The sequence below is a fragment of the Spermophilus citellus genome, assembly GCF_964194105.1.
Source record: "Spermophilus citellus genome assembly, chromosome: 6".
NCBI classification, from domain to species: Eukaryota; Metazoa; Chordata; class Mammalia; order Rodentia; family Sciuridae; genus Spermophilus; species Spermophilus citellus.
The window spans coordinates 101,270,483-101,293,614 of NC_138187.1; the positions used below are offsets into that span (position 1 = coordinate 101,270,483).

The 23,132-nt window shown below is 54.5% G+C and overlaps 1 protein-coding gene across 1 annotated transcript in view; it reads left to right on the top strand.

Annotated features, from left to right (window-relative positions):
* The first annotated feature begins 8,456 nt into the window (after positions 1-8,456).
* Positions 8,457-23,132, top strand: part of LOC308651171 (uncharacterized protein C1orf198) — a 28,408-nt gene continuing 13,732 nt past the window's right edge. Inside the window, exons 1-2 of the mRNA XM_081298070.1 lie at positions 8,457-8,924; positions 20,718-20,768. Of these exons, the coding sequence (XP_081154196.1) occupies positions 8,583-8,924; positions 20,718-20,768 (393 nt within the window). The 5' untranslated portion in view covers positions 8,457-8,582. The remainder of the gene's footprint in view (positions 8,925-20,717; positions 20,769-23,132) is intronic.

The window sequence follows — 23,132 nt, forward strand, 5'->3', positions numbered from 1 at the left end:
TCACACAACCGGCCCTCCTCCACCGTGCCGATGCCGACTACGTGTGACGGGGACTTCTGGCATGAACTTCCAGAGTCAGACCCCAGGGTTAAGGCGCGGCCCAGACTGCCCGGCTCCCGACCCCAGTCTCAGTCGGGCCTCTGTGCCTGAGCTGCTGTACGTCGGGTTCGCTTCCCTGTGCTGGGATGGCTCCTAGAGATCTCACTAGTTCCAGCATATTAGACAGGATACAAGTGACCCCCCGCCCCCCAGCAGAAGGGACCTGGTGTGGTGGAGCTGCATGGAGCTCCCATCCTCCCTGCAGGGCACCCTCCTAGCACCCCACGTGTTCACCAGCCTTGGGGCCCCTGGAGGTTCAGGTAGGTGTGGACTGTGTCTTGGTGGGGGAGGGGGACTCCCCACTCTCCCTTTGTGGAGGTCCAGGAGTGCCTGAAAGTTCCACCTCTGATCACATGCCCACCCTCAGGCACCCAGCCCTGTGTCCCAAGGCCCCTCATGAGCCACACCCCTTGACTTCAACAGGGCTTACTGTGGGCAGCAGAAGGTGGCCCTCTCACCCCACCACTCAGGAAATTCCAAGGGCTTAGGAGCTATGTACCAGAAGCTGGGGGCAGAGACCAAATGTATATGTTACTTACATTACAGTTCTTTTTGTGAAGTTGCTTCTGTGAACCAGAATGTTCAAACTTAAAAAAAAAATCTGAACCAAAACTTGTTAGTAAACTAGGAATTTAGTGTGCATTATTTTGGTGTAGAAAGTATATAAAGGTCCAGGCATGCTGTTACACACCTGTAATCTCAGGCTCCAGAGGCTGAGGCAGGAGGATCGCAAGTTTGAGGCTAGCCTCAACAATTTAATGAAACCCTAAACAACTTAGCAAGACCATGTCTTGAAAATAAAAAGGGCCGGGGATGCTGCTCAGTGGTAGAGCACCCTTGGGTTCACTCCTAGTAGCAGGAGAAAAGAATATGAGGGACAGCAAATGAACCTCCAACCCTAATAATTACCTTTGGTAATAGGGAAGGACAGGAACATGATTTACATGGGCCAGAAGAGAGCAGGATCACCCTCGAAATCCCCATATGTCCCAGGCCAGTAAGGTGTGACAGATTCATGAGCATGCTGAAGGGTCTGTCACAGAGCCACCGTGACTCCCCTTCCCTGGATCATAGTGACACCCTCCGCACCAGCCCTTCCTCATCCCCACCTCATAGCTCGCTGTCAGGGGAAGAGGTCCAGCTCTGTTGAAGCCATTTAAACTGACCCAGATCAGACGATGTGCAGTGGGGTTCCTGAGTCTTACCAGTGGCAAAGGGCTCAGCAGCCACACGTCCAGCAGGCACTGAATGGCGCTTTGCGCTGAAGACAGTTCCCACCACACTGCTGTGTCAAGGGACGTCCTGCTGGGCCCAGTGGTGCCTGCCTGTAATCCCAGCAGCTTGGAGGGTGAAGCAGGCGATCCTGAATTCAAAGCCACCTCAGCAAAAAGTGAGCGACTCAGACCCCGTTTTAAATACAGAATAGGGCTGGGGATGTGGCTCCGTGGTGGTCCAGTGACCCTGAGTTCAATCCCTGGCACCACCACCCCCACACACATAAAAAAAAAAAAAAAGAATGTCTGAAGGGGCTTGGTCATAGATCTAACTGGCTTTTCCCCGTGAGGCAGGGGCACAACGGTGAGTTCATCAGGTGGGTATACGGAAACAAGGAGAAAGCCAGTTGCTCACCAAGTTACTGCAGGTCACTTTTTCCGCAAGTTTAAAGCAATGGGACCCCCTGTCAGGCAGACTCGGGTGGACTGGAGCCTCCTGTTCTGGGGAGAAGCCACTATTTGGGGTCAATCGCTTCCTTACAGTCTGGGTTTGATGAGGTGGCACTTGAAGCAGCAGCTCTCCTGGCCTGGTCTGGCTGTGGGGCCAGTGCAGGAGCTTAGCCAAACAGGGCCTTCCATTGTGTCTGAATGGAGATTAGAGTGGGAGTCCCTGTAAGCAAGGTCCAGGTTTCAGGGAGAATAGAGTAAAGGGTGTCTGGTGGCAGCCTGGGGATGCAAGTGGGAAAGCAAACCTCTGAGCCTAGCCTGAAAGCTTTCTGTGCTTTGCTGGCCGAGAGCCAGCCCCGGGGCCTCAGTCAGACCTCGGGAAAATCCACCTCGGACGCCCCCGCTGCTATCATGACTACTGTAATTCTGGTTAGGATCATGGTAGCTCTTCTTTCTTCAACCCATGTTCTCATAAATATAAAATTTCTGCAGTTCCATGTTTTCAAACAAACGTTACTAGTGACACTGTACCCAGCCCTCCTGCCGTAGCCATTAACAGTGCCACTTTCAAAGCGCCTGGCCTGGGTAATGGTTCATGTGCCCCTGAGTGGCCTTGGATCTAGTGTGTGTGAAAGTCCAGGGACTCCATCAGCCCCCACGGCACCTCCTCTCGCCCAGCACCCACTAGAAGCCAAGTTATGTGCTAGGCATTGGAGACAGAGTTGAGCAGGGCAGAAACCCACCCTGGAAGAGCTCATGGGGCTAATGGGCACCCCACAAATGAGGCCTAAGTTATCCCAGGAGAGCTGGGTGAGCAAATTATGTTATATAGATGTATAAATGTTTAAATGAACCTCATAATTATGTATAACCACAATTCACTAATAAAAAACAAACTAAAGAAATCTAGATGGGAATGGAAGGGGAAGAAACTGGGAAAGACCCCAGTGGATGCACATTGGACCAGGGGTGTGATCCTCCAGCTGCTGGCCTTGGCTTGTGAGCAGGTACCCTGTGTATTACTTACAATGTGATCTAAAGTTGAGATGTCCATCACTGACGGGGGGAGGATCACATTGGGATGCCTTCCCAGCAGTGGGGGCGGAACCCCCACCCCGGCCACCATCAGCCCTGGTGCTAGGGCCAGAGGATAGGGTGGGAGCACTCTTGCAATGCTAGACCACCAGCTCAACTTTTGTTCCTGGGTAGAGGGCCTACAGGTTCCATAGTCAGGCAAGGAAGGGGATAGGATGTGCTGCAGGGTTCAGGGGAACGCCAGGCCCACCCCATGTCCACCGTCAAGCAAAACAAGGTAAAGACAGTATTTTCACCAATGTTCACATTTTGATTTGTTGTATAGTGAGGCAGTTAGAGACTCTCAACATTCTCTAATAAGCTAATTGATGAGATTCAGAAAAATCAAAACCCATGCATTCGTTGTGACCACAAAGGTGCTAGCACTGAGGGAAGCCTTTCAGCTTCCCCATGGCAGGAGCAGGAGAGGCCAGTGGAGCCACACAGTGCCCCTGCCCTCCTCTAAACATGCTGAGATGGACATTGGTTAACACAACTTCACAGTTCTGGTTTTGCCTGCTTTGTCTCCCTCCTGGAAGCAGAAATGCAAAACTGAGATGTGGTCTCAGGGAAATCTGCAGATTCCTTTTTGTTCTTTGGCTCCTGCTGACAAATACTCTGTCCTTCATGTCCAATGTGGGAGGCAGAGTACGCATCCTGCTCCGCCTTGTGACCTGGAACCTGTGAAGCACATTACAAAGCGGAGAAGAGACAGCATTCTGCACAAAGAGTGCTTAGGTACAACAGACTTCCTCCATCTCTCAGGGTCTTTCCAACACATGGGCAAGGAGCAGCACAGGACACACACTTACTGATATATGTGGAGAAAGACCAGAGTGTAAAAAATAGAATGTTCACATAGTTGTATATTGTGTTTACTCTATTTTCCAAATTTTTGATAGTTATTATTTTTAGATGGTTATTTTTAAAATTTAAGCAACAAGGGTCTGGGAATGTGGCTCAGGGGTAGAGTGCTTGCCTAGCAAACAAGAGGTCCTGGGTTTGAGCCCCAGCACTGGGGGAAAAAGAAAGTTAACTGAGTCAGGAATGTAAAAAAATCTCCTAATTTATATTCTGAATCAGAAATCATTTTTAATGTTGTATATACAAATAAATGCACTACAATTTCCTAAAAAGAGTTAGTAGTCTTTTTAGTACTTTGGAGGACGCATTTTAGTGTTTTTTCTTTAGGTTTTGTTGTTTTCTAGTTGATGGTACCTGCAAAGCCAAGACCTCAGGAAGGGGGCTGGGGATGTGGCTCAAGTGGTAGCGCACTCGCCTGGCATGCGGGCGGCCCGGGTTCGATCCTCAGCACCACATACAAAGATGTTGTGTCCGCCGAGAACTAAAAAATAAATATTAAAAAAAATTCTCTCTCTCTCTCTAAAAAAAAAAAAAAACAAAAAAGACCTCGGGAAGGTCCCAGCCTGGAGGTGTTGCAGAAAACAGGTTCCAAAACATCTTTAAAAGTCGACTGCGCGTATTCAGTGCAGAATGTATGCAGTTTAGGAATAACAAACCTAACAGTGGATGTGGTGAGGGGTCCCAGGATCTCACAGGAAAGGGAGGGCCCTGGGAGGGAGCCGGGCCTCCAGGGAGCCTGCTGCAAGAGTGTCTTGTGGTCAGACCTGGGAATGTGGATCTCACCTTCTGTGGGCAGATTCTGAAGCATGGGAATGAACTGATTAGACTTACGAAAATGATTCTGCCTCAGTAACAAGGATAGGTGAAGCAAGGGTATGCTTTGCACTGTGCCACCTTGACTGGGCCCACACTCTGCCCCGGGTTCCTGTATGCCATGCTCGCAGGGACCCTGCCTGTTCTCACCAGCATCTTTGTGTACCTCCTGGTGTGGACCTCATGTTCCCAGCTGGCAGCTCCCCTCTGTCCCCGTGCTCCTCCCTCAAACTCTAGCCCTGCCATACTCCTCAGAAACCCCTCTCCCTGTAGACCCTAACCTCCACTCTTCACTCCGCACGCTCCCAGTGATCTGAGCATAAACTCCGCCATCATTGTCCTGCACGTAACCCATTTCCAAGTGCTGCTGTGTGACATCTGTGCCAGGGAGGGGTTGGGGGCCTGTCTCTGCACCCCAGGTCAGGTGGAACCCAGGATTCTGAAACATCTAAGTTCAAGTCTGGCCCTCAGGAAATTCTGCGGGTGCAGTTTTCAAAATAAGAGGGTGTAACGTATCATGAGAGTTTGCTCCCTTGGGTGCATGAGACCCACTATACTGTCCTCTAGCCCTCCCCTTGCTGGGCTGCACAGGTGAGGTGACCAACAGGGCCTGCAGTCCAGTTCCTGAGTGCAGAGGAAAGTAGCAAGGGCTTCACGCATATGCGGTGGGCCCCAGAGCACCATCACTGTTGGAGCGTGGCCTTCTCCTGTGACCAGCCTTCCACCCGCCCCACACAGCCTCTTGCTCTCAGAAATCCTTGAGCTACAAGTGAACCCCAAGCACTCCTTTATGAGGCAGAGAATTTAGTTTTTGGAGTGGCACTCTGCTCTCTAGACCTCCATGCTCAGTGTGGCTCGTGGCCATGGCAGGGTGTGTCCTCTCTGTGGAGCCCTGGAGAAGGAAGGCTGCAAGAGGTCCAGAGGCCCAGGAGTTGTAGAAAGGAAGGCTGGGCATTGGGTCTTGGGGGAGAGCAAGGAAACAGAGAAGGAATGGAGGGGGAAGCAGAAACAACTCAGGTCAGTGAGAAAGCCTGAGGGAAGAACTTCCTGTGGGGACAGACCGCCACAGCCCACTGTCCCGAAGGAAGGTGCTCAAGGTGGAGTCTCACCTCAGGGTGCTGAGGTGACCTTGGCTCAGCGGGGCAGAGGGAGGGCAGAGACTGCGGGATGCAAGTGGTGCCAAGGAAAAGAACAGTCCAGGCTTGGGAGAGAAGAAGAAGGCCAAGCCCTGACAGGCCCAAATGACAGAGGGACAGCAAGGCTCTTCATCCACACAGCCTCAGAGCCTCTGAGGGTGCAGGGAGGAGCCCAGGCAGAAGGAGAGAAAGCAGCTTTGGTCTGTCCCAGGGAGCAACCTCCTGGCCCTTCCATAACTCCAGTGTCCAGGGCTGGCCAGCTCCTGTGCCTACAGAGGGGCCTTCAGCTAAGTCCCAGGCAGCCCCAGAGGGCCCACTGCCTCTCTCAGCCTTCCTGGGCTAAGGAAGGACATTCCTGGTCACACCAATGAGCAGGAACAGGTGGACAGGACTTGGAGAGCCCAGCCACATGGGCTCAGGAGAGCCACACAAAGGCAGGGCCTGCCCTTGGGTGAACTGAAGTCTAGATGAGATGAGGGACAGGTGAGGGCCAGCTGAGGCCAAAGATGGCTGAGGCCTCAAGTGATGGCAAGAGGAAGACCCCCAGCCAGGTGTGTGGAGGAGGAGACTGGAGGGAAGTGGGAATGTAAGGAAGCACCAGGTGGGAGGCCATCAGCCCCTAGTGGCCCCAGTGGCAGGACTGGAGTGTGGGAGGGGCGATGGATAGCTAAGGGAAGAGCATATGGCTGGGTTACACCGTCGTATCTGGGGGCTGGGCTACCTCTTTCTCTCTACCTCTACCTCTCTCTCTCTCTCTCTCTCTCTCTCTCTTTCTTTCATGGTACTGGAGATTGAATCTAGAGGTGCTCTACCACTGAGCTACACCCCCAGTCCTTTTTTTTGAGACGGGGTCTTGTTAAGTTGCCCAGACTGACCTCAAACTTAAGATCCTCCTGCCTCAGCCTCCCGAGTGGCTTCCATGGCAAGTGTACATAATTACTCATCTCAAAACTGACCGTTAAGGGCTGGCCGAGGCACTGGTAGTGGCTTTCTCTCACTGGAGGGCAGGAGCTGCTCCTCCTCACCTCCTGGCACGAAGACCATCACTTCTCCATCAGCACGGCAAGTCTTCACGTCCTCTTGGTATGCTGATGGTATTTCAAGTGAATGCACCCAAGGACATAAATCTCTAAGGTCCAATCACCCTCTAATGTGACTCTCAGAGCAGGGGCCAGATGTTAATTAAATTTCATGAGTACATTTTTAAGCACCCCTTGCCTTAGTAAACAGGGATTAGAGGGATAAATCAGCAGATCCTGTCAGTCAACTCTGCCTATGTAGCTTCAACTCAAATAAGAATAATAATACCACAAAGTAGGCTTGAAGGCTCATTGCTTTGTCAATAAGCCTGTACATACAGGCCATTCGGCTGTCACCTGGGGCGCTTGCTTTTCCCATTGCTTCTACATATTACGCTGGTAATATTCTTGATAAAAATATATTTTATTGCCATCCTGCCACCTTTGTGACATTCCAAAAAAATTCTTAGGATTCTGATGAGAAGATGAGGTGTCTCATGTTTGGAACAGAACTTTGCATTCACATTTGGATTTTTTTTTTTAATTGTAGATGGACACAATACCTTTATTTTACTTTATTATTTATTTATTTGCAGTGCTGAGGATTGAACCCAGTGCCTTACACCTGCTAGGCAAACACTCTACCACTGAGCTACAAACACAGTCCCTCATGTTTGGAATTTTCCAAGTGCTACTTCAGAGGCAAAGTCCCTAGGCATGGGCTGACATGGAGTTCTTTTAAGGACACTCATTTCTCACCTGAGACTTTTAAGTCTTGCTAAAATCAGCCAGGTCAGGCAGACTTGGTGGGTGGGTGGAGTGATGTTGTGTAATTTAAATTTTTTGGTCTGTAAGGAAGATATTACAGAATGACAAGCCAGTCCCCTGTGGGGATGTTGCTTCTCTGTATGAAAACTTTTCCTCCCTCTTGTTTGCAAACAGTGAGCTGCACGGGTTCTTGTGATTTCTGAGATCGCGGAAACAGACTTGCCATTTATGTCTGGGATTTTCTTTTTTTTTTTTTTTTTTTTTTTTGGTGGTGTTATTCTCCATTTAAATTGATGCTCTATACCCTCAGTACACTGATCCACTTATTTTCCCCCTTTAATCCCTGTTTCATAACATTGGTAATGTTTTAAGATGCACTCTTGAAATTCATTAATGAACAACTGGGAGCTTGCTTTGGAATGACAAGAGTCAGAGAAGGCAAGGGCTAAGCCGGTGTGGGGAAAGCCCCTGTGGTTCACGTGTGGGGCACTGGTCCAAGAGTCAGGCACTGTGCTGGCGGACTCGGCAGTTCAGCTCAGAGAGGGGAAAGGTCTGGCCTCCTGCGCTTCCTGTACTCTCCAAGCCGTTAGCAGGGCCCACTCCACTTTCCTTACGGCTGCGCCTCCCAGGTGGCCCTTCGGCTGCCTCGAGGCCCGGGGCCCAGTCTCGCCAGGGACTTGAATAAGTTTCCTTTGTCAGCGGCGACCACGTGGCACCATGGCGACCGCTGGAAAGTAAGGAGCAGCCTGCCCACCGCCGGGCACAGGCTCGGATTTACGCCGGCCCTACCAAAGCCGGCTCGGGAAAACGCGGGCGCCGCGGGACAGCGAAGGGTGGCGTCCCACACCGGCCGGACCGGGGTGCGGGCGGCACCCGTGGAGGAGGGCGGGTCTGGAGGGCCGGGGTGGGGCCGCGCTCCGGGCGGAGACCAAGTGCTGGCCCAGGGGGCGGCGCTCCGGACAGGGCGGGGACTCAGCGCGGGTTCAGGGGGCGGTGCTCCGGGCGGGGCGGGTCCCCGAGCGGGCCCAGGGGGCGGTGCTCCGGCGGGGCGGGGACCCAGCGCGGGTCCGGGGGGCGGTGCTCCGGCGGGCCGGGGGCGGCGGGAGCTGGGCGGCGCTCCGGGCGGGGCGCGGCGCGGCGGGCCGGGCATGGCGTCCATGGCTGCTGCGATCGCGGCCTCGCGCTCCGCGGTCATGAGCGGGAACCGGCCGCTGGACGAACGGGAGCGGAAACGCTTCACCTACTTCTCGTCCCTGAGCCCCATGGCCAGGAAAATCATGCAGGACAAGGAGAAGATCCGCGAGAAGTACGGGCCCGAGTGGGCGCGGCTGCCGCCCGCGCAGCAGGACGCGATCATCGACCGCTGCCTGGTGGGGCCGCGCGCCTCGGCTCCCGCCGACCCGGGGTACCCCGGCGACCCCGAAGACCCCGTGCGCTTCCCAGGCCTGCGCGGGCCCACCGGTCAGAAGGTGGTGCGCTTCGGCGACGAGGTGGGGCGCCGGACACGCCCCGCGCTAAGGGGAGTGGGCGGTGAGAGGGGCCCAGCGGGGACGGGGGCTCCAGGACACCCGCCCCGCGCGAGGGACGTGGGGGGCGCCGGGGCTGGGGGCGCCTCGGGGAGAAGGGAAGGGGGCTTTTAAAGCCACCCACTGAGCAAAGCGGACCAAAGTGGCGACAGCGGGAATTCTAAGGCCGGCTGACCTGGGTTCTGACCCAGCTCTGTCCCTTGGCAGCTGTGTGGCCCAGAGAGAGTCTTAGAGCCTCAGTTTCCTCGAGTGAAACGGGTATGGCGCCCACCCGCGAGGCACTCGGCTCGCGGTGTCTGTTAGCATTTGTGCCCGGCCGCGAACTCCGTGGGGAATGAGACTTGAGAGGCGAGTCTCCGGGAGGAGGAGGCGCCTTCCAAGACAGGGGCCCACGGTCTCGAGCCCACCGTCCCGAGGTGCGACTGGGGGGCACGATGCTCCGTGTGCGACCCTGTTTTTCTATGGAAAGACCCTGGGAGAGGAGTTTAGATGCGCTCCACAGCCTCGCCCCTTCGGAGGGGAGGGCAGGCTCAGCCGCAGATCTACCCCTGCTGTGCGCAGGGAGGATGGGTCGCGAGGCCCGAAGTCTGTGCGCTGGGAAGCCTGGTGCCCTTGGGAGTGAGTGTCCCAGAAGCCTTCCGTGTCCTGGGACCTCGCCGTGGCCGTTGGCCTGACTTCTGCTTCGAGGGGCGAAGTGAGAAGGAGCAGCAGTGGGGTCCACTCGGCTGAGGCTGCTGCTTAGGCTGCTGAGGGGAGGGGCCAGGGGAGGTTTTCCTGGGAAGTTGGGGACTGTGAAGGGACTCAAGTTCAGAATGAGGCTTAGAGCACACTTTCAGGCTTAGGTATGTGGAAATGTTCGTTAAAGCAGAATGTTTGTGGCCATAAACTCACTCTGACGTCAGGTCAGAAGTGTGAAGTATAGGACTGTGTTGCCAGCAGCGCCTCGATTCTCATGGAATTAATAGAAAATTCCCCCCTTGGACTTTCAACTCGAAGGCTTGCCAGGAAAAACAAGGGCGTGGTAAGCTGGGGAGAGAAAAATATAGGTTTTAAAATGTCTTCCAGAGCCGAAACAGCCCAGGGGGAAGATGTGCACTTCTGTAGATGTGTAGGTTTGGGTGCCAGGCGGCCCTTGGAAGGCATATTGTAAGTAAATAAACCTGAGGGCAGTAAGCCTGTAATTCCTTGCAGATGTTGAAGAGTGGCTGGCCCTAAACCTGGTCTTGGGTTTGTCCAGCTGAGAGCAGTGGCATGACTGCTTGTCATCAAAAAGCCAGGCCACGTTGCAGCTCAGGGTCGCTGGCAGGGACAGCCTTCCACTAGGCTGAAGTTCTACTATGGGTCCCTATCTGTAGCTAGACTGATCTCTTTCTGGACTTGCAGACCCAGTGTGACATAAAAGCAAGGGAACTGTTGTGGCGGCCTGGGAGCTTCCCAGAGCCACCAGCCCTGTCTTTCAGAATTGAATCTCAGCCTCTCACACATGCTGAGAGTTTGCCCATGCCCTGGATTACCTCTGACAACCTCAGCACAGGTGGCCGTGGCAGGCAGAGTCTTGGTTTTAGGAGGGGTCTGCAGGAACATTGCCAGGGTGGCTGGGTGGTTTAAATGCCATCAGATGAGGCAAGGGGTTGGCACTGAAGTGGAGTTTGCATTCTTTTTGTTGCTCACAGGAGATCACTTGTGGAGGAGGGCAAGCTTCTGGGCATAAGGGATGATGGATAGGACAGAATGGGAGATGACCCCCAGCTTGGCGGCCCCAGGTTTGAGCAAAGGACTAGCTTGAGTAGGGCTGTCCCTTCCCATTTGACCTGTCTTCTCCTGTGGTCACAGGGGCCCCCATGCCCTGTCAGCTGCCCTGAAGGGTGCTGCCTACTTCTTTGAATACTCCCTCATTGCCAGTGACATTTTTGTGTCCCACATAGCAATATCCTAAGTCAGAGAATGCAGACATAATGACCATCATCTAGTTATTTGTATTTGTTACTGGAATAAATAGAAGTTTGATTACATGATGGTGGCCACAGATCTCAGTGGCTCTGAGTATGGTCAGGGGCTCAGTTCATGCACTGAAGTTGCCTTGTGCAGGTGCAGCATGTTATGTGTGTGTGTTTGTTTCCATGCCTGGTGAGGTGGAAAACTTGGGCTGGCTCAGGTCCCCATGCTCTGATGACTTAATCTGGCCCCTTGCAGAGAAGAAGGTGGCTATCCTTGTTGTTGAGGCCTTGAGGAACTTGCCAGGTTTTACATTCTTCCTTGGGAATCAATTGAGCAAGTATTCCTCACGTCCTATTGTATTTAGGAAGTAGTGGCATCTTAGCTTAGTCTTTACCAGCTCCTTTAAAAATCTGGCTCATAACCTCAGTAAATGTCTACAGAGTGGAATGTTGCCCAGGGCTGCCAGCCTTCCTGCCTCCCTGAGGCCCCAGGCTCTCCCGTGTGGTAAATCTTGGCTGGTGCTGGAGGAAAGGTCATCACAAAGGAGGGGCCCCCACATCTGGGACCCAGGTCCTCACCACAGTCAGCAGCAGGTACTGCCTTCTGCGGGCCCTTGGCCCCCTGGAGTCGGCCTGGCTTGGAGCAGGCGCACACAGCGTGCTCCCTCCTGGTGGAGGATCTCAGTGAGAAAGGCAAAGCCTGTCTGCAGGTGGAGGCTCTTCAAGGTCTGGCTTGTCCGCGCTCCTGATGGCTGTGAGTGCTGGGAATATCTGACCTGGGGAGAGGAAAGGTTCTTGCTTTTCAAGGGTTTAGGGAACACCCTGCATGCTTCTCCTGCTTCCTGTTATTGATAGAAAATTGAACTCTTGGGTTTGTGTTGCCTTCTGCTTCCTGTCCCCACCCCCAAACTCCGTGCCATCCATCCAGCAGGATCTGAGTAGGTGTGGGAGGCTGTAGAGTTGCTCACCCGGTGCCACCCTCTTGGCTACAACAGGCCAGCAGATGACCAGGAGGCCTGAGCCCGGGCAGCTCCTTTGTGTGGATCTGCATGCTGCATCTGCCTCTCCATGAAGCAGGCGGGGCTGGGCAGGAGTGGCGTTTTCTCACACCCATCCTCAGAACCCTGATCTGGGTTTTGCATGGGGAGTGCCCCCACCCCCAGGACTGCGGACGGAACCCAGGGTGCTCTACCACTGAGCTATATCACCATTCCTTTTTACTTTATTTTGGGACAAGGTCTAAGTTATCAAGGTAGGACTTGAACTTGTTTTCTTCCTGCCTCAGCCTCCTGAGTGCTGGGATTCAGACCTGCAGTGTTGCTCCCGGCCATACCTGAGTTTTAAGACCCTAGGACTAGTTAGCTCTGCCTTTCCTCAGCAGCTGAGCATGATGCTGCTATCCTTGGACCCACATCCCTCTCCTGCTGCAGCCCTCTCCCTAGGGCTTTGCTGGTCACTCTCTCACGCCTCATGGCTTTAGCCTCCTTTTCTGAGGCTGAGTCTTGGTCTCCTGGGCTCCCAGACATCTCTTGTACTGTCCTAGGCCCTTTAAGGCCTGGTGGCTTTCCTAGTCCACAGTGGGAGGACCTGTAGGTGTCGCAGGGGTAGAGTATCTGTCAGCAGGCCATGCTCAGGGGCTGCCTGCCCAGGGCCTGCCTTGCCCGCTTTTGAGGGTCCAGGTTCTGGAGGGCCTGTGGGCCTGAGTCCTGCACAGCCTAGATATTTGGTCAAGTAAACAGATTTATTATAACAAGTTACATAGTATGGTAGTTGTCTCAAGCCCCGCAGAAGCAGCCTTTGCTGGGGAGAGCAGGCAGCTGCAGGACCTGCGGCTCCTGAGGTCTCCCTTCTCATCTACTTTGGCACTTTGGCCTTTTCTTTTTTTTTTTCTTTCAGATTTTGGTTAAAATTAAAAAGAAGGTAATTTGAGAGTTGCTGTCTCTGTATTTTGGACTTGCTTTTTCAGGAGGTGGAATGTGTGAATTTATCCCCCCTCTGTCTGGCCCACCCGTGCGTGATCTTGAAAAGACGACAAGGTGGGTGTGGCTTTTTGTGTCTCTGGCTGGGGCTCTGTATGGTCACTGGGCAGGTATTGAGAAATGGCCAAAGCCAGTTCCGCAGCCTCTGCTAGGCACAGACTATAGGCTGCCTGAAAGCTTCCCTGGCACGTTGAGGGTTCTCCACCCTGATCAGCACCTGGCTGCGTGCCCTGGTTGCACAGGCAGAGTGGCCTCCCTGCCCAGGTGCCTTTGCCTGCTGGTTCCAGTGACACCTGGGCACAGGTTTTGCAAAGAAATGAAATGACTTGTTCACAGTCATGCAGGGCAGGAGGAAGCGGAAGAAGCAGGCAGGTGACTAGAAATCGCTCACACCCTGACCAAGACATTCCCATAGTACTGAAAAAAAACAGTTTCTTCAAAATAAATAAATAAGGATTGGGTGAGTGCAGGCCAGACCTGTCTCCTTAGACTCCTGCCCATGTTCTGTTCCTTCCTTGAAGCATGCTCCACCCACTCTGCACTCTGCCTGTCACCATAGTGGAGGCACTTGGTGCTGTTTTTGCTGTGATCTGCTATGGAGCTGTGTCTCTGGATCCGCGTGCACAGTGGACGCACCCGGGACTACATCACAGTTGCTTTCTGTCTTCAGAGCTGCACTTGTACCTCCAGTTATGGAAAGGCCCATTTCAGCAGAGTTAAATATATTCCAGTCAAAGGGAACAAACAGCCAGATACCATAAATGTGTACAGTAACTGTGAATAGGCATTGGGTAAAAAACATAGTTTTATCATTCTTTGCTCCTCCCCTTTTTAATAGATTTAATTTTTTAGAGCAGTTTTAGATTTACAGCAAAACTGAGTGGAAAGTTCGGAGTTCCCACCTACCCTTGGTTCGCAGGCAGCCTCTCTCACCTAGTGCACCCCCATGGGCAGTCCGTGGTCATGGCGGTCCGTGGTCACCGCCCTGTGCTGATGTCTCATCACCTTAGGTCAGAGTTCATGTTTGGGTTCACCATGGCTGCTGCATGGTCTGTGGACCTCACCCAGCGTGCAAAGACAGGATCTACCATGATGCATCACACAGACCAGGTTCACTACTTGAGAACCCCCTGCCCACCCCCCTACTCACCCCTCTCTGCTCCACCCTGGCCCCTGGTCTCGCTGCCTTCTCCCAGCTCCTCCTTTCCCAAGGTGTCACAGCCAGGGTTGCTCAGGCTGTGGCCTCTTCAAAGGGGCTTCTTGCATTGGTGCTGTGTGTGAGGTCCCTCTGTGCCTTTCCTGGCTTAGTGCCAGGATGGGCCACAGCTTGTCCACTTCCTGCTGAGGATGCTTCGATGGCCTCCACTATTTGGCTGTTATGAGTAAAACTGCTGTAGACATCCTGGGTGCAGGTCTTTGTGCGGAGGTAGGTTTTTAACTTCCAACACCAAGAAACAAGATTGCCTTAAAGACCTCGGTCTTTAGCAGGAGAAGTCAACACAAGTGTAGGTGTATTTACCTGGAACTATGTGTTTTCAGTTGATTGACAGGCCCAGGGTGCTGTGCCGTTCAGTGGAGTCTGCAGAAGGATTCTTCTGTCTCTGCAGCTCGGACAACTCAGCTGCATCCTTGTGCTCTGCCTGGTTGGGCTGAGAAGCTCCTGGCCACCTGATATCTCCAGCCATGCCTGGGGCCTGTCTTTCCCTTTCCTGCAGGTTCTGCTCTCTTGAGTCTCATCTCTCTAGCTTATAGCATTTCCCAGCTTAAGCCAAGATGCCATTGTGTACCTGCCAGAAGCTCAGAAGCTGCTCTAGTGTGAAAACTTGGGGAGGAAAGTGGCCATTCCTGGTCCCATGAACTTCTTGCAGCCTTCTGAATGCTGCTTCTGAATCTCCCAAGAAACCTGAGTCTGTGTGGGGCATTGGAAGTTGGAATTCTGATTCTTAGGAAGTTGGCACTCCTGGTAAGAGGTGGTGGTTGATAGTCTGTGCTGTTCCGCTTCTGGGCGAGCAGATAGTGAAACATTGTTGTTAAATGGGCACTTGCAGTTCTTTGTATGGAGTCTGCAAATGCCAGTTGGAACAGAAGCCTTTAGGAGGTGGCCTGAGTCCTGCGGCTCCTTGGGCGCCGTTATGCTGCCCTGGTTAGTTATTAGGATGTACAGCCGTAATTCTGCCTCAGGGGATGGTCAAGGCCTGGCCTGGACCCACATGAACCAGGGGTTTCAAGGGAGTCCACTGGAGGATTGTGAGAGCCTTGTGCATGCTGTGGCTAGTGTAGCTGGCCAGACAGATGTCCTCTGGGCACCAGCAGCTGTGCCGCGGCATGGCCAGGAGCTCCTGAGCTAAGAGTGTGGTCAGGGTCCATGGGTCCTGTGAGTGACTGAACCAGAGAGCTCCCTAGGGAGTAGCTGCACCAGAAACAGTTTCCTAGGGAGCTTCATTTTCCAAGTGGTGCTGGGGATAGAACCCAGGGCCTTGCTCGTGCTAAGCGTGTGCTCTATCACTGAGCTCCTTCCCCAGCCCCTGTTGTTGATGTGACTGAGTTGGTTGGGACACAGAGATTCTGCTTATGAAAACGGCACCCTTGGTGGCTCTGATTTGTAGCCAAATCTGGGAACTGTGGGGCTAGGCCTCTCAGAGTCTTGAGTTCAGTGGGAACCTAGGGCTCTGGGGTCTTGGGGGTCATTCCTACTAGATCCCATGAGAGGTGGCTGGCTACTGGCTGCTGGCTGTCGGGCCGTGTGCAGAGGTCAACAAGGAAGCCCCTTGCTCCTGCCCTGCTGCCTTTCTTGGAGCAGCTTGAGCAGGGGGCCTGGGGGACTTGTCCATTCTACAAGTTGGAAGCCCAGACATACTGGTCCTAAAATCAGAGAGAACGTTACCAAAGACTAAATGCATAATGGTTTCTCATTAACTTTAATTAGAGGAAATGTTAATATTTATAAAATTTCACCACATTTGAAATGAATTTGAAGTCTAGAGTTTCCCATTCTAGAATAATTTTGCAACAGTCATGACTTTTACAGAGAAATCACAACCAACTCTAATTGAGTGTAGCTAGATAATCTCAAAAGCAATATTACCGGAGTCATTTTCAATTTTAATAGCAGAAATCACATTCACCATAGCCTGTGATGGACTTCAGTCGTTTGCTGCTGGGTGCAGCTATGGTGTGCTGGTAGATGTTTGACGCCTGGCTCCGAGAGAGGCAGGGCTGACCCTGGTGTCTGGCATAGGCCCTTTGCACGGCAGCAGCTGTGGCAGAGTCTGCGCAGCAGTACTGTGAGGCAGCTTGCAGGAGCCAGAGGCGCAGCAGGCTCAAGAGCAGATGGTGGCACCGTGTGCTGACGTACCTGGAAAGCAAGAGCCTGAGCATAGCCCTTTATGGAGGAGAAACACCTTTAAAAGTTAGACTGTTTTTCAGTCCAGTTTTAGTTTCCCAGCAGAAATGAGCACACAGCCCTCCACCCAGACCCCCTAGAGCAGACGTGCCTTCTCCATCATTAGCCTCCCCAATCAGCCTGCTGTGCTCATCAGAGAACCTGCAGGACGTGGTCAGCATCTCCCCATGTCCCGCTCACCACAGGGCTATGTTTTAGGGTCATGTGTGCTGGGCTCGCTGTCCCAGGCCCTCTGCACCCGCCTGTCCCCAGCCCCCACAGCTGCTGACCTTTCTGGCACCCCTCCCTCCCCCCCCCCCCCCGGTCTCCCCAGGATGTGGTCAGTGGAGCCAGGCAGGCTTTTCAGAGGCTCCTCTCCCATGGCCATTGGTTCTTAAAATCCCTTCAGGTCTTCCCGTGGCCTTATTCTGACGAAGCACACAACCTTCAGCTGTGACTTTAACCATTCTTGGGTGTGCAGGGGCCTGTGTGCTCAGTGCCCGTGGCCATCACTGCCACCCATTTCCAGAGGTTGCCATTTTATGATGGAACTCTGTGCCCTGTAAAGAACAAAGCCCTGAGCGCCTTAGGCAGCAAGTGCTCGTCCCCTGCCCCTGGAAGCTGGCTCTGCCTCTGCTTTCCTGCTGCTGTCTCATGAAGTAGTGCTGCGGTGTCCGCCTCTTGCCTGGCTCTCCTCTGGGCTCAGTGTCCTCAGGATCCATCCACCTTGGAGTGTGCACCAGCATTTCCTCCCTTTCTCAGACTGAACACTGTGCTGCTGCACCGAGGGACCACGCCGGTCAATCCTGCAGCTGTGACCGTGGTGTGGAACTGCCCATGTGAGCCCCTGCTTTTAGCTCTTTGGGGGCACACACCTTGGGATGGAATTGCTGGGTGAATTGCTCAGTCTGTGTCCCATGAGGTCCACGTTTCTGGTCGACACAGGCGTGTTGAGATAGGCTGATGTTGTCCTCTAGAGGTTAGGTGGTGTTATGCTTGTTACAACATGATTATTGCATCGTTCCACATCATACACTGTATTTAAGTTTTGTGGTGTGCCACCTCTGGGACAGTGGGACACAAAGGTCATCTCCTGCAGGACGCCATCCTGTTTTGTCTCCAGGGCGCTGTTCCACTGCCCCAGCAGAGCCCCGGGCTTCATGGGCCTGCTGGGGTTCGCTGTTTCCCGTTTTGCGATGGTGGCCACCCTCACGGGCGTGGAGCATCTCACCTCTGTCTTAATGTGTTCAGCTGTGAGTCTGGATGGCTCAGCCTTTAATGACGGCTGTGTGGAACCACAGGAAGGAGAAGTGCCTCATGGTCAGCTCTTGCAGGATGGGTGAGCCTGTGGCTGTTGTTTGTTTTCCCCCTTGGAGTTTGGTGACCTGAGCATGCTTCTGGGCTGAGTTGGCCTGTGGAGTGGACGTCTTTCACGGAGAGGAATTGGACTCTGAGGGTGACGCTTTCCAGAGCGAAGCCCACAGATCTCGTCCGTGGTCTGAGTAGCAGGTGTCCCTCAGTGCAGTGTCAGCCCTGGGGCCCAGGGTACGTCCCTGAGCAGCCCGGGGGGCATGTGGACTGCACCACAGTGGCAGGTCACTATTGTTAGGTATCCATCGGAAGTAGGAACGTGAGGAGCACAGGACAAGGGACAGCATTGTGCTGTGGTATGTGTCGGAGTGTGTGTCTGTGAGAGCACACACATGTGCGCGTGAGGGTGGACATATGATGGGTGCTGTTCCTTTGGGAGTCGGCGCCATATTCACGCGGAGCCTGGGAGCCCATTCCTCCCGCCGGCGCTCCTGTGGCTGGAGTGTGCAGCTGGTGGCTGACGTCACAGCCCCTGTCACATTTTTGTTTGGTGAATTTATTTTTGTTAAGTACTTTACTGTTTTCTTTTATGGACTCAGAATTGCAGAAATCCAAGGAATCTGCCCCTTGACTTAGTTTCTTACTGGAGCAAACAAAATACTACTGATACCAAGCTGGGGAAAAATCTCAGCGTGACATGTCTCCGTCTGTGACCCCCATGGAATTTCACCTGGCCTGGTCTGCGACCACTGGGACCTGACCTCCCGAGCTCCGAGCTCCGAGCTCCGGCTGACCCTGTGCTCCCCAGAGATCAGTCACATTCCAGAACCAAAAGCCTTCCTGGTCTAATCTTTCTAAGTCTCAAGGGACTCGAGTTACGTGACTTGTGAGAGTCCAGCTCCCACATGCCCCGTCCTGTGCTGGTGGTCCCGCGTTGCCTCCACCCTGTAGACCCCACATGCTTCTGTCCTTGGAGGCAGTGAGGCTGGCGGCTCAGTGCAAAGGGCTTTGTTTAGATGGTTCCTGTGCCGTCCCCAGGGTGACTCCAGAAGGCAAGGCATCGGGGCTCTCTGTCTCCCCCTAAGAACAAAGATCTTGTTATGCTGTTACTTCTAAGAGGATTGCAGGGTCCCAACAGCACAGAATTTCAGAGACTTTCAGATCATTTAACGCATGGTCCCCTCCCTCGACAGGCACCCAGAGGCGTGGAAGGAACTCAGCTGCAGGCTGGCCCTGGACTCTGCCTGGAGCCTCTGCTCCAGGGTGTGGCAGCACACATCCCTCCAGATTGCCGCTGGCATATTTGGAGAAGCAGCGGGGCGCTGGGAAGCAGTTTGGGTTGAGCTGAAATTCCAAAGGGGATGGCAGTGACCCTGTCCTTCTCATCTTGAAAGTCTTTGCTGGTGGCCAGGAGGCAAACAGACAGCGCAAGCCAGCTCTGAAGCCAGAACCACCCCCGAATGTGCTACGTGTGGTGACACTCCACTGTGGGGACCTGCCCTGGGCTCTGATGGGGCAGGCCTCAGGTGCACTCCTGCTGCTGGGGTCTGGTTCTCATGGCTTGCGCCTGGGCCAGAGCTTGTGCTCGTGGCTGTGCGATCCTTGTCCTGGCACACTTGTGGCCGGCTAAAGGCCTGAATGTGGAATCTCCCCATAGCTCCTCCTTGCTCTTGTCCCCAGGGTCCACAGAGGGGCCTAGTGCAGGGGACATGTCACTCCTAGGCCAGAGGCAAGAAGAGCTGGGCTCTGTGTCCCACATTGGGGTGAGATGTGGGAGGCTGTGGCTTGACCAGAGCCAGGGCATCACTGGGTGTGGACCCCGTTGGGCAAGCACTGGGGCTACGGGAGGAACAGCCTTTGTGGTCCTGGGAGGCCCAGTGCTAGCCACAGGTGGGGCCCGGGGACCATCACGGCTCCCCCCTGCTGCGTCTGGGAGAGCAGGCCTTCTACTGCCCAGGCCCAGCAGGGCCTTCATCATTGCAGTTCAGCAGAGGACCCTGCGCCGTTCATCTCAGAGAAGGCTAGCTGCGGGGACCCAGCTGGGCATGGCATAGTGGCTGTGTTGAAGGCTCTGCCTGTGGGCCCTGGGGTTTGCCCCAGTCCCTGCCATGAGGGAGGCCAGGCTGGGATGTGGTGGGCTCTGCTGGAGGCTGAGTGGAGGGCCTTGGCAGGACCATGGAGGGGGGGGCAGGTCCCTGGTGGCAGCGTAGGACTGCTCTGCGTGGAAGGAGACAGAATACACTGGGTTCTTCATGGAAAGACATAGTTACTTGGGTTTTTTTAGGGGTGGTGAGATATGGATATAATTTTAATACCAGTTTCAATTAAAATTCCTTAACCTATTTTCAGTCTGTGTCAACCGTGGTGACCCACATTGGTCCAGAACCTGGGGCCCTAAATAGCAGGGTGCAGATAAGGCCTTTGTTAACTCAGGAATGCTGCAGGGAGCAGAGGGGAGCCCAAGTGCCCCCCCCCAAGCTGTGGATTCAGGCCAGTGGACAAAACCTGCAGGTCCAAGGTCAGATCCCAAGGATCTGCCCTGTCCCCTCTATCCTTGGCCCCAAGGCCAGATCCCAGGGACTACCCGGGGGCTCTTCCTGCTTGTGAGGCCTGGGAGTGGTGCCAGAGACCTTGGAAGGAAGCCTTGTGTCTCAGGGCGTTCTCCACTGTCCTGCTGACCCAGGCCTGCCTTCTCTCCTGGCCCTCGGGGAGAAAGAAGCCCCACTGTGCTGGTGCTGCTGGCAGGTTGTGCCTGGCATGATTTTTCGTAGGTCGGTTAACGGGGGTGCGATTCTTCCTTCACTGGAGGAAACTGAGGCTGGGAAGTCTAAGGCATGGTCCATGAGCAGGCAGCTCCGTGCTGGTAGCCGAGACTGAAGGGCCAGCTCCTTTCCCAGCTAGCTTCCCTGCTGGACTGGCTTCCGTCTCCTGGAAGTGGCTCAGCGTTTGGAGGGGTGGCAGCCCCGGTAGGAAAGGTGAGGGAGGAGCCCCAGGGAGGGGCTTCACCCTCCAGGGCAGGCTGGAGACCTGGGCTGCTCAGCAGAGTGGGGCTGTGCCTGGGTTGTGCCTGTCCCGGCTCCCAGAGTCCTGGGTAGCGTTTGTACAGGGGTGGCCCAGGTCTCGATTCATTCTTAAATTTCTGTTCCAGGACATCACCTGGCAGGATGAGCACTCTGCTCCTTTCTCCTGGGAAACTCGGGTAAGTTGGCTAAACTTATATCGGTCCCTTGAAGCAGAACTGAGTAGTTCACCCTTTTCTGCAGCCTTGGATGGACATGGGTAGCGGGGCCCACGCCGGCTGCAGGCGGCAGCCCATTGTGGTAGGGAGGAGGGGTTGTGGGAAGTCTGACATGTGTGCAGTGGCAGAGTGGTATTCGGTCTGACAGCCTGAGCCCACGAGGCCTTGTGATACCCCTGATGCCCAGGCTCGGGTTGCCCTGTGGGGGCCCTTCTCTGCCCATCTCTCTGCCCACCAGCACTTGGCACCACAGTGGGGGGCTAGTGACATAGCTTTGAACCTGTGGTGGGGTGAACTTAGCCAGTTGGTGCGTGGCTGATAGAACCCAGTGTGGGAAGGGGCCTGGCCTCCAGGCACCAGGGTCTCCATTGTCAGAGTGGCTCAGGAGCAGGGGTCCAGATAGTCTCTGTGCCTTGCCTTCAGCTGTCTCGCTGACCCGGAGGGACAGGGGTACAATGATTATGGAAACTGCCTTCATGCCAGGAAAAGAAGCTGCAGACAGGACTTGGCTGTGTGCCAGCGGGTAGTGGCCACAGCAGCATGTGTGAGCAGAGGTGGCTGGGCCTGGGCAGGTCCCAGCTCATATTAGGGTTTTCAAGTGCTGCTACTTCAAGGGGCCTGTGTCACTTGTCCCCACAGCTTCTGATTAGAGCCTTGCCCTGGCATCCAGGAACAGCTGGGAGAATAGGTGGGGAGAAAGGAATGAGGAGTCCTGGAGCAGACTGCGAGGCTTCCGCTGGGAACTGTCCTGAAATGAAACATTTCCCCAGGTGCTGGGGAGCTGGCAGTACACTGGTCAGTGTTTAGTGAGCAGCTGCTGACTGCTACAAATGTTGGCTGACCAGACCGTGCAAGCTGGGTGCCGCTGAGGTGGGTTTGCACTGAGTCACATCCCCAGCCCTTTACTTTTTAAATTTTGAGATAGAGTTTTACTAAATTGCTGAGACTGGCCTCAAAGTTGGGATCCTCCTGCCTCAGCTTCCAGAGTTGCTGGGATTATAGGTATGCGACATGGTGTCCAGCCAACTGAGATTATTTTTAAACCTTAGAGATAGGTTTGGGGGTTGTATGACATGCACTCACTGGAGCATGTTCATTTGGAAAGTGTAGATTCCCTATGCCATTGATACTACCGCACCAGGCCCCAAGCATCCTAAAGTTGCTGGCATCTGCACCCTGCGCATCTTTTTCAAAATTTCATTGCAGAGTAGTGCGGAACGCAGGTCTATGCAGAGGGCAAGGAGTGGGAGCAGTCTGATGGGAGCCAGAGCCTGCATAGGGACTGGGCACTGGTGGAGGGTGACCAGATTTGGGCTGGGTGTCAGGGAGCAGCCTGGAATGACAGTAGCTGCCACCCACGTGGACCTGTCTCCCGAGGCCACAGAGCAGGCCGGGTGGCCAGGCAGCCCTTCCTCACCCAGGTACTCAGCCAGGCCCCCTTCTTCCTCTTCTGTGGCCACCAGAGTGGCAGAAGCATCTGCAGGGGAAGCCGTTCTGGGCCCTCGGTCTGGTGACACCACAGGGTGAGGCAGACGAGGTCAGGCATCTAGGGGTGCCGGCCAAGGCCTCGTGGACTTGTGGAGTCCCCCGCTGTGCGTCCTGGAGTCGTCCAGGGGACAGCCACCTTCATTGACCAGAATGACAGACATCCTAGGGCGCAGCGGCCGCTGACCTGGGCTACGCAGAGCTCTCCCCAGCCATCAGCCTGCTAGGTGAGCAGCCCACGTCCTACAGCCACCCCGCCGTCCACCTCTAGGACGTCTTATTGTAAACTGCATGTGTTGTGGGGTGCAGCGTGGGGTCCTGTGCCTGTGGAGTGAGTTGAGCTAGTGGACATCCCCACCTCGCACAGCCGACACTGCCCTTTAAACAGCAAGTCCCCAGCTCCTCTCATCCCCACGGCCCCCTGGAAGGGTCATCTTTTCCTCCCCTCCATTGGCCTGGAGGAGGGCTGGGGCGGGGTGGCACCCCACCCGCTGCATTCCTCTCTCATGCTACTTAAGTTTCAAGAGGAAAAAACCAGCGCCCAGTGCTCCTCCTGGAGGAGGCCGGAGTGCAGGGGATTCCTTGCATTCCCAGGCCCTCTGGGCTGGAGGGTCTGGAGATGCCTGCGGGGGCTGGGCAGGCAGAGCTGGCCCCAGGTCCCTCAGCTCACCCAGGCTGCCTGGCTTCTTTGTGTCTGCCTGGGTGCTCAGCTCTCTTTCTGGGAGTGGTAAGCGGGCTGGGTGGGGATCCATTCCTTCATTCTGAGGGCCAGTTAGGGCATCCAGAGTAGGGAAGCCTTCCAGGGTCTCCATGGGGCTGCAGGCTCATGTCCTCCATGAT